The sequence below is a fragment of the Anabas testudineus genome, chromosome 6, assembly GCF_900324465.2.
Source record: "Anabas testudineus chromosome 6, fAnaTes1.2, whole genome shotgun sequence".
Classification (NCBI taxonomy): Eukaryota; Metazoa; Chordata; class Actinopteri; order Anabantiformes; family Anabantidae; genus Anabas; species Anabas testudineus.
This window is the reverse complement of record NC_046615.1, coordinates 3,961,671-3,973,405: the sequence shown is the minus strand read 5'-3', so window position 1 is coordinate 3,973,405 and position 11,735 is coordinate 3,961,671. Positions and strand designations below refer to the sequence as shown.

Genomic DNA, 11,735 nt, shown 5'->3' with positions numbered 1-11,735 from the left:
CGGAAGTGAGGCGATTTGTCCACGAATATCAAAAAATCTTTTTACTACCGTTTATAGGTCTCGTACGAATAAAATGCATTAGTAAATAATTATAGCTGTGAAATGAATGCTAAAGTCGGACTAAATGTAGCGTTGGTAGTCCTTAATTGCTTTATATAAAAATCTATTTCAAGCTGCCTTCTTTAAGATCATTTAGACCAGCAGACAGCACTTGAGGTTGAAAGTTGAATACTTGTTTTTTCCAACTAGACGGACTTAAAAACGCAAAATCCACCGAGTGCCCGTTTAATCCCACCATGCCTACTGCGCTTCCCAACAAATGGCGTGCCTTTATTTTGAAGGCAGTATCGGCCGTTTTCCGGTAGCGCAGCCGCACATTGACGCAGCTGCGCGCACAGATCGAGAGCGTTTAGCGGTCGCGGTGCACACTTCACACACCGCGCGCGTACACGCAGAAAGAGACACAGCGAGTGAAGGATCAAATAAAGAAGAGCCCTTTGTGTCCCTGTCCACCCTACCACTGCCCGGCAGGCTCATGGAGAGCGGTGCCCCGCTTGTCCGCACCGGGGGCAGGTTAATCGGATGCCTTTCACCACAGCAGCGCCGTTAGATGTTTTCCATTCAGGATTAATTGGCTGACCAATGGCTCCCAAACATGCGCTCTCCTCCAGCGGCGGCAGCAGTGCACCAGAGGTCGGAGGGCTAAACGGGAAAGAAGAAACCTGCTGTTGCTCTCCGACGGCATGGATCATGGATGCGGGGACGGTGGCCGCCTGCTCGCCGAGGAACTGGACGGGGACGCGGGTGCTGAATGGGATGCTGGCCCGGTGGCTAGTGACCATCAGTGCGGTGCTGATGCTGATGACACAGAGCTCCTTGGCCATTCACGGTAAGACTGAAAGCTCGTCTGTACACCGCTCTTGGTGCTCAGGTTGGATGGTGATGGTTTATTAGTGTGATTCATTTGCAGTCAAACAATAACGCGTAAACTCAACGTGAGCGGGCTGAGGAGCGCAGGTCAGTGTCAAGCTGGCTTGATTTATCACATTTTTTAATGGAGAGCTTTGTCGGCTTTAGGGGGGGGGGATCAACGTGTGGAAGATTTTATCTGATTATGTGCGACGTAGCAAAAATAATAAGCAGTAAAAACAAGCTGTGTGTTTGTCCTGGAACATGGCTCATTATGATGCGTCCGGAGCTGCCGAGGGCTTTGTTGTTATTCCCAGTGACAGTATATTTCTATGAGTTAGATTTAAGTTAGTTAGATTTGATACAAGTTTGGTTTGTTTTTAACCCCTCGGTGTAGAAGCACACAGGCCCTAACTGATGTCACGTCCCCAAACACGCAGTCCGAGCGCACGGTGGACCGCAGGACTGCGCCGCGCCGCCCCGCAACAACACGCTCGCTCACCGCGGCCGTTTCTTTGAATTAAGGTGGAAACTTTTTATCCATTCATACAGCTTTGAGCCCGAGGTCGTCAGCCTCAAACATCCCAGGGGACGTTTCTTAATCGGCACAGATGCATAATTGATATGTTTTAAATGTGACTGCAGCTCTTAAAGGAACCAATAATTCATGTAAGGCTTTGTAGTGCTATTTATAAAACACATCTCATTGATTTTGATAATGTGTTGCGTGTTTTGTATTGACTGTGATGAATTTGAGGCTTTTAGAACAGACAGAGTTTACAAAGGGAATATACTGCAGTTCAGGGTAAAGCTGATTGAAATCATTATATTTATTTGTCTTAAAGCAGTGAAAGGTTTTCTATCTGTGTCTTCAGCAGCATCAACCTCAACTGCACCCATCACAGTGTTCAGTTCATCTTGACTTGTTTCTTGGAGTAGAACTTAATTTCACTTGTTGTTGAAAACAAATTAAAGTGAAGGAGAATTAATAAACATGTACACCACAAAGTGACATGCAGCTGGGTATTGAAGTGTCAGTTCCCTCCAATTACAAACACACATTGTGTTACTTAACCCTAGCTGTACCTGGCCATGTTTAGTTTTAACACTAAGCTAGACATTTGGACATAATCACCACTCACACTGGATGTGAATGGAATGGATGACATTTAAAAATCCCAAATGTCAAATGTCTCGTCTCTTTCCAGGAACAATGACTCAGTTTTACAGACAACAGTCGATGTTTTTCAGTATGAGACATGGTGCTGCAGTACTGTGTTAAATATAGTTTTGATGGCACTAAATTAAAATGATCCAATAAAACTGAAACATAAAATTACAATAGAAGCATAAAAGAACAGGTTTACCTTAAGTACACCTCAGCTTTTCTGTAAGTACCCTAACATAGAGTATGTTGGCAGGTTCATTACATGTCATACGGTATGAACACTGTCCATGTCACATTTGCTACAAATGATTCAACCTCTGACCTGAGAGCCACCTCTTTTTGCAACATGTGGTGGCTTGCATTGGAATAATTGGCATTTTTGGACCACAAATAAAGCCTAATTTGTTAATTTTAAACATTAATTATTGCCATACAACTAAATATCTAAACACACTTATGTGCTGGCTTTGAAAACGTGCCTTTACAGTCGTCATCCTCGTTTACCTAAAACTGCTGACGTGAAGGACAAAGCCAGAACAAATGTGTTTTTACTGTTTTACATTTACATAACATGTCAGATTCATTTGTTGAGTGGTTTGCTGGCTGTTGGTCTAATGCTAATTTATATTTTGATATTATTATGTAAGTGACAGACTGACTAGCTCCCTTAGAGTCAGAAAGTCAGAAGAAGACTCTTTCTCACCCCCTCTTATTAACTTTGAAATGGGAAAATAATGAAATACTAGCTTATCAGACTAACACATACCACCCTTCCTCTGGGTGTCATACAGTAAGCGCACATTTATTAAATGCAGCTCAATTGTAAATTTGAGAATGGAAGCAGAGATCCAGAAAATGGAGAATATAGCCAAAGTATTTGGCAAAAGACAGTTTATCTGCCCAGCCTCCCCACTTAAATCTCAGCAAATCGCCCACTCACTCTGCACATATCCTCTTTTATATCATGCCGCTGTTCCACTTAAGAGCAGCCTCTTCCATAGCGTGGCTTTGGCAGATTTGACTTTTTGTCTCTTATACCTGGTTACCCGGGTTACATCATGCATTCAGCTGTTTCAGGTCTTTTGGTGATGAAAGATTCCCGTTGTATATTTGTATTCTTCATCTCCCTTTGTAACCAAAAATAGATGTTTTGGGATCTGCTCTTCAGCTGGTGTGTTTGTATGTTTGTGTTTGTGTGTGTGTGTGTGTGTGTTTGTGTGTGCCTGCGTTGCCTGCATTTTTGTCTCCGGGAACGTACCGTACATGTCTTTGGGTAGGTGTTTTCTTTAATAGGTCTACAGAGATCTTCATCCTCAGTCAGTAGCAGAGATCTATTGGTCCACGTTACCATGGGAACAGATCTGCAGCTAGTACTTTTCTCACTGTGTGTCTGTGTTTGTCAGTCAGGGATTGAAATAACATCTGATTAAGTGCCAGGTTAGAGTCTGTTGCTTAATAATCAGCGTCAGATGACACAGCAGTGGGAATAAAACGCACTCTGAAGCACTGGGAGATTTGTGGGGTTTAAACTGATCTCAAACCTCCTGCTTCAAGCTGCTGAACATCAAGTTTTCTGGTCATGTCTGAGTCATTCATCACACACTGTTGTTATTTTATGAATATGACCTTTTACAAATGTTTCTCATAGACTGAGTGCATACATACAGTCCACATACAACCCAACATTATGATCTAAACCAGGAATAATCAGATAAATAAACAAAAACAGAGACTAAGTCTAAAAATACAAAAAGCATGTGTGGACTCACTAACATCTGTGAATCCATGGGCTGGTTTACTTCATTGGTCTGTGCTGTCACTGCCATTGTTGTTCACTGAGTGACACGTTTCTCCATTACGAAGAATGTAACTGTAGCACTTTGAGAATGAAAAGCTCCAAAGGCTCACAACAGCCATCACATTTTACAGTCTCTGAAATTGATTTCTGCGAGAAAGTGATGGTCTTTCTGAGCCTTCGGAGATGTTTAAAAAAAAAAAAAAAATTAAGGTCGCAGTTTTGTTCAAGAAGAAACATGTCACCCAGTGCAGCGAGGTGGTTCACTGATGTATTTTTAATCGTTTTTGAGCAACGCTGGAGCTCTGTGGCACAGAGGAATAAGCTAAAATCCAGTTCTGGATTCACAGATGTCACAGTGAGTCGACACAATTCATTATTGGTTTTAGTCTTTTTATGGGATTTGTTGACAATAACAAAAACACAGAAAATCTCCAACTCTAACCCGTTAAAGGGCTAGTTCAACAACATTATAGTGACAAACAGAACTGTTGTCAGTCCATGCGGATCATTCGGGTGTTGTTTGCCGAGGTTTTGAGCTATATGAGCCTCTGCTGTCACCCAAATATAGCAGAGTGGAATAAAAGGGTTTTGGAGAATATATATCTCATATGAAACCAGTCTGTCAGGTACCCCAAGTAATGCTGGATTCAGACAGTCCCCTCAACGGGGATTTGTTTTCACATGGAGTACTGTTCTCTTGCAGTGCAGGTTTATTTGTCAACTCTATGTTACAGGCAGTCAGGCAAGTGTGTATTCCTGGTAGATTACTTTGTAGCTTTAAACAATCTAATTATACTGTGAACCTCATGATAATTGAGGCAGAAGACAAACTGATTTGTCTCAGAATTGAATAATGTGTGTCAGAGTATTATAAACATCTGTCACCTGTCTTTAAACTTATGAATGCTGCCATCTGATACTTGGTAGTTGTACTTTTTCTTCCACTACTACTCTCTACAGACTAAGGGTGTTAGTCTGTAGAGAGTACCATAGAGAGAGTTCTATGGTACTCAACACCATTTTTTATACCACATCATAAAATAAGCAAACAATGTTATAATGGAGATATGAGTAAAACAAACAAACAAGCAAAATAATGCAATTCACACATTCCTGTTTCTTAATTTCTCAACCTGCTTCAGACACCATTGTGATTTTGGGTAAAGCTGAACGGATGATGCCTCTTGTGCGTCCTATCATAAAATCAATATCTGCCTAATGGGAGGCTCAGAATTTTACTGTCCCATTGCTTTTGTTTTCTGGCCCTAAAAACCTGGACAGCGCGAGAAATTGAACCGCTGGCTACAAAATCAGTCATAAATCCTCTACTGATCATTTATCTGCTGCCATCAATAAAAGTGATCTATTGTGCTAATTAGGTCCAGTATAGCTTGGCTCCAGTCTGTGTCCTGTGGTTTCGTAGAGTGTTTGGCTGGGGATCAGAGTCCTGAGAGTAGACGCTCGCACAATTTGATTAAAAGTTTAGTGTCTGTACCCAGGGGAGTTTGTTGTATCACGAGAAACTTTTTGCGATGCTTGTGATGCGGAAGAAAAGCAGCGTTGGATGTTGTATTACCTGTCTGTACAAGAAAGGAAACAAGGGAGAGAACGAGAGCAGGTTATCAGACAGATTCAGATGCTTAGTGAGGATGAATTGAAATGTGATAGTAATGCAACCACTACAGAATACAGATTGGGACTGAAATGGTGTTTTATGCGTACTGCCACTCCATATCCATAAAATCACACCTGTATCTCATATCAGTGAACTCGATGAGATCAGGATATTCAGGGCTGTTACACTGTTAAAGCTGCTTTGGAAACAAAGCTGCAAAACAGTGACACATACCAAATCTGGGGTTGTATTCAAATATCCAAAGGACAAAACCTATAAATATTTATCTTTGCAGAGCTTAACTCAATGTGAAAGGAGAATGACTTTACCGTGTGTTCTCCTGCATATGTCAATTCTTAGTAGATTTTACTCATAATTGTGGTGAATTCCACAAGATTCATGATGCACTTAAGCACCAAGCTCATGTTAAATGCATGCAGACTGTCAGATGCGGTACCTCTGGAAACCCTGATGGGGGCTGACAGATGTGAGAGCTTGCTGTGCTACAACCTGCTTTATTTGATGTCAGCTACTTGGCGTCATACGGATTCGCGCTCACACACGATCGCTCAGTTCATTGGTATAGGAGCTCTGACAAATTGAATGAATGGCAGCACACACTCTGCTGTGTTCTCGTCAGCACTCAAGTAAATAACATCTCCAAGGTTCAGTCCAAAAGGTTCCTGATGCCACAGTTCACTTGTGCTCAATTTATTATGTGTCAAAGTTTGTCTCTTAAGATATATGAAGTAGCACGCATGGGAAATTAAAGCACAGTGCTGTGGCAGGTTTGGTCAAAGATAACTGACACAGCCAACAGTCATGATGTATATCTACTCCATATTCTGTCATCTGATGTTTTTAATATTGTATATTGTCATTATATAAGACGTGTTTGAAAGGTCAAATGTAGTTCTACATATGTAAAGTTTGACATTGATAACAGTGCCATAAGATAAAACGACTTTGGCCCATAAATTAAATAATAAGGCTGGTTATATATATTTTTTTATTATCATCCCGTGGAAGGAGCAAAACCAACAACTAATCCTGCTAACAAGTACTGTAAATTGGGCTTGAAAGATGTGTATGCCAGTTTTCAGGGAAATGTCGGGATTCATGTAAACAAACTTGCAGAGCTGTTTGAAGAGCTTGTGTGATCGGAGGAGTAGCTGTACATCTAAGTGGATTCACACTCACATCGATCTGAGGCCAAAAATCCTGCACGTAGTCCCAGAAGCAGAAGGGAGTAAGGGGTAGGGATCGAGGGTGGGGGGCTCTACATCACCCCTGCACATGTTCTCAGCATTAAAGCATCACTCTGTTTGGCTGCACTCTGCACTGTACACTCTGATTATGCACTAATTGAGCTCCTCACACTGACAAAGAGGAAAACAGGAATTTGGTTGGAATTGGGCTTTTACGTACGTTGCCCACGTAATGTCATTATTGACATAGAATGACATTATTGTGACATTACAAGGTGGTGGACACCTAAATGATTACTATCAGAGCAAATCCAAGGTGCTGTGATAGAGGGATGAGTCACAATATACAGTATGTTCATTGCTATTCTCACAGGATAAACACCTTATTTTCCTCATAGTATTATCAGTCCTACTTGTTATTTATGACAAATCTGTCCTAAGAGACTCTTCTTCTCTGCAGGTAGACTTTCCAGTGATGTTTGCTGTCGTGTTTAAACGTCTCTACTGGCAGAGCTGTTGGCTCACTGTTGCCAGGCGGAAACACAGAGAAGCAGCTTTATTATACAAAGAAGATGATACGATACAACTCTGTCTCAAGCCTCACTGTTGCTGTGTTTGTGACTAAACTAAACAACTCTGACATATTTGTAAGGTATAATTACTCATACTAAGGTACAAAGACACACACACACACACACACACATTCATCAGAGCAGCAGACAGATTGTTTCTGCTGCACTGTGGACTTAATGATGTATTTCTGGGACGTGTGAGTGTGTGTGTGTGTGTGTGTGTGTGTGTGCGCGCGCATGTGGAGTGAGGGAGAAGACTTGAAGTCAAAGAAGGAATGAGAGAGCGAGAGAGGTTTCATATGCAGATCGTAAATATTTCCCTAGCTTATACATTAAATACATTATGCATGGCAGGCTCCAGTTACAAATCATACGGGTTAGGCAGAAGCTCTTTTGGATAAATTGATTTTATAATCCTAGTTAGGCACACTTTGTATATTTCTAATCTGTTGGGGCTTTAAGCGGCTGCAAGTTTCCTTGCCAGAGTGTTTTAGGAAGGTTAATTACTTTCCAGTTGTCTCATGTGAGAAGTAGTGTGATGTACAAAGTACCTTTACATGAGAACACTTACCAAGTGTAAAGCTCATTCATGTGTGGATACGGTATGTAATTGGAAGTCTGCTTAGTGTCATGCAGGGATGTTTGTGAAACGTGTACGTCCTACTTTGTCACAGTATGGAAGAGTGTGCCAGTATTTAGCTTCTTGTAGTAAAGGACAGACATCAGTGTGTTTATTCAGCATGCATATCGTAGTTACCACCAGAATTTGTTTAAAGGTTGCATCAAGTACTAGTACCACACAAAGCCTATCGGTAGGGATGGGATGACGTAATAGATTATGTAAGTATGCAGATCTGCGTGGAACGCATCAACAGGTCACAGTGTGTACATTTATTTAAAGTTATGGCAGCTGAAGCTATTTATTAAAGTAAGTTTTATCTGGTTGTTGTTTGTATCAGTGCCTCAATGGAAGGCTAGCACATCTTAACAACTAGTATAGCAGCATGCTGTATAGGGCATTTACAAGTTGTAAACAGTTTCTGTGTATGAGGCCTCGAAAATTAAATTAAGCAATATTAAACATGATTAAGGTTGTGATGCATCTCGGTGTAAGGAACTTTTTGAAGATTAATGATATATATCCTAGCATATATAATACCAGTCTCTCATAATGTGTGTTCAGGGATCATGCAGACTGTGGGTCATCTGAGTTTCACAAACACAGTAAACAATAATCTTTCCCAATTAGGTCTGCCATGCATAAATCTAACCTTTGGTGATAAATGGTATCATAGTTCAACTTTACAATGGTTTTCCATTCATAGACTCCACGTTAGCAAAAATTATATTCACTAGCTTTTCGGACAAAAGTTATAGTTTTTATTTATTGGTAATTTAGACAGGAAATTGATTAACTAGACAACAAATTAACAATAGTTTCCATTGAAAAGTAATTTTTGAATTAATTTATAAAAGAAAATATAGTTTCAAATTGAATGTATAGTTACACCTTAAAACAGCAGATCTTTTTTACTGGATCATCACAGCTAACAAATCCTATGACCTGCACTAAGCAGGATATAATTGCATTCACTTTCATTGCTCTTGTTGGATTCAGGCAGCGTCTCAAAAACAAAAAATCCCGAGAAATTTGATGGACAGATGGAATAATTGCCTAAATTTAGCTCATGATCCAAATGTGAAATGTCAGTCATTATTTCAGAACTGAAATGGAACTAATGTATCCAGGTCCTATTTTTCAAGGTCAGAAAGTCTATTTCATAACAGTAAGTTGAGAGAATTGTTTGGCGCTTGAGGAGGTTTGTGCTTTTAGGAGTTCTCGCTATGTGCTTGATTGAATTGATAAAAAAAAAAGGTTTTGGCTTGTACCCATCACAAAATGACTTTCATGAGGTGGTGAACCTCGTGTACAGGCGACAAACGATAGATCTCCCCCTGATGGAAAGCACACACTGTCCCTGATAATGACAGATGAAGAGATGAAGTGTCAACCCCTGAATTGAACATTTCTCTCCGGAGGAGTCGGAGTGGACGTGTGGAGACCGAAATGACAGCGCTGAGAGAGCAGTAGTAGCCAGATTCCTGATTGCTTAAGTAGGAAGAGAAGAGACAGGAAATATCAAAATGGAGAAGACTGACAGCGTGAGAAAAACAACAGAAAGAGAGGAGTGACTGGTTTGTGTATAACAAACGCGTGACACTCACTTGATAACCCTCGTCACTGTCACCACCAGTAGCACTACCGTCATCATCAGTGCTGTTTATCCAGAAAAAAACATCATCAGAGACTTTAGTCACGTACAATACTGAAGAGAGATTTCAATCCAGCTTCTTTTTATATTGTGACCTTAGTTATCCTGAGGTTTTTACCTGTAAGAGCAGAATGTTCTCTGCACAGGGTTAGCTGCTCTGTGACTGATTTTCGTCTGTGCTCTCACATTCAGCCTCAGCACTGTTATGAATATGTATTTTTCTTCTGTCACTGAAAACAAAGTGAAGTATATTGCTTTCTCTGAACCCCTGGCTGTTCCTGTAAGGCTTTTCTAAAATCACACCGATTGTGTCATGCAGCTTCAAAAGCCTCCATGTTTCTGAATCTCCCTCCGCTATCCCGTCTTCAAGCTGACTCAAGTTGTTCCACTATCCAATTCAACTTCACCTGCTCAGAAAATCTTAAAAGACCCAGGAAATGCAATCCGATGAAATTTATGAGTCAATTTGTTCAGATGAAACTTATAGCATAGAAGCTTTTTTTTTTTTTTTCTTTTTAGCTAGATGAGTTTCTTATACCCACAGGAGTTTGTTACAGACTCCAAACAGGCCCACAGACAAGCAGCGGGGACTTATTTAGCGTTAGAAAGAGGAAAAAAAGAGGAAGGGGAAAAGACAGCGAAACAGAATGAAAATTGAATCAGCCTCTGCTTCCTTTAAGCATTGACTGGGAGAGAAAAGGATTTATTGCTGTTGGCCCCGTCTCCTTCAACTCACCATGTATCACTGCAGCTGCTCACCTCCCTTTTTCACTCCATCACTCATTCACTGCTCCGTGCCTGTGCGCACTGGGCTGTCTAAGTGTCTTCTATTTCTTGTGTTTGTTGTGCTACGTGGCCTTGAAGCCACAGTCGTGTGTTTAACGGCTGCATTTGGTCTCCTGTGTGAGCATGCTTTTCAGTAGTGCTTACCATTGTTAGTTAACACCAAATAGGAGACAGAGAATTTAGCAGCTAAAAGTCAGATGCTTATGTCAGGAGTTGGTGGAGACAGAAACAGAACTAGGAATATTGAATAACAGGCATTTGCCACATGGCCAGAAACTCAACTGCAAATAAATGCTGCTGCTGCTCTTCCGTTTAATGAGTGTAATAGTCAGATACGCACAACCACCCACCAACCTGACATCCACACCTTTACTTCCTGCACAATAAAGGCCACAAAACTTTCTGCACTTGCACTGAACATTGGCAGTGGATGTAAATGTTGCGTTGCAGATTCATCAGATATAAATGTATTTTGAAGTATACTGTGCTGTGTTTACTACCTGTCCGGTCTGACCACTCTTGTTTTTATTACCCCATCAGACTTTAATGTTGGAACGTCACCACTTTCACAGCTCTCATTACAGAAATGGACAAAACCTCAAAAATAACACCCTGGTTGCAATGAACCAGAATAACCTTTTAAATTACTGAGACACTTTATAGGCGCTTCATGATTATTAGTGTTTGAAAAAGACTTTTTTGACTTGATAATGGGAACACAGTATTTCATCATCAGATAAAAAATAGAAGCTTATCTGAATATGATGATATAACAGCTGCAGTATAGTGCTATTAGCCCAAAATTACCATAGTTTTTCCACCAGCTCATGTTTTTGCAGTACGTCCTCTGTTTCCATGGTAATGTGTTGAAATAATGTATTTGATCATTTGTTATGGGAATATGAAGATGCATATTTGAACTCAGCCAGAGTTTAGGGATATTATCCTGCAGATTAACACGAGTGCCTTCAAAACCGGGGTAATCCAGGACACTAAATGTTTGGACTGTAGATGAACTGTAATAGCTTGAATCAACAAACGATATTGTACTGAAATGACAGCAGAATCATAGGATACATTTCATTCGTGATTAAAATCAGCGGCAACGAATGAAACCCATTTCCACGTGGCAGCTTTTTTTACTGAATATGTCTGTCTGGTGGACCGAAGTTGCTTCGCTGTGTAAACCGAACAATTGCTTTCCATGAGTAATGTAATTATATCCCCTGGGTAAATCACAGCTAACCTGCGTGGCTCTGACCTCCCCACACACCCTGCTGTCTATACCCGCCTTGAGAAAAAAAAAATCTACATAAAATATTCATAGCTGTGCATAATCAGACATGCTGTTCAAGACCTAGTTTAGGTGTTGGGAAGCTGTAAGACGCGCATGCATTCAGCAACCC

General features: G+C 40.7%; 1 protein-coding gene across 1 annotated transcript in view; it reads left to right on the top strand.

Annotated features, from left to right (window-relative positions):
* The first annotated feature begins 448 nt into the window (after nucleotides 1-448).
* kiaa1549la (KIAA1549-like a) overlaps nucleotides 449-11,735 on the top strand; it is a 79,577-nt gene continuing 68,290 nt past the window's right edge. The window contains exon 1 of the mRNA XM_026364546.1: nucleotides 449-889. Within this exon, the coding sequence (XP_026220331.1) occupies nucleotides 643-889 (247 nt within the window). The 5' untranslated portion in view covers nucleotides 449-642. The remainder of the gene's footprint in view (nucleotides 890-11,735) is intronic.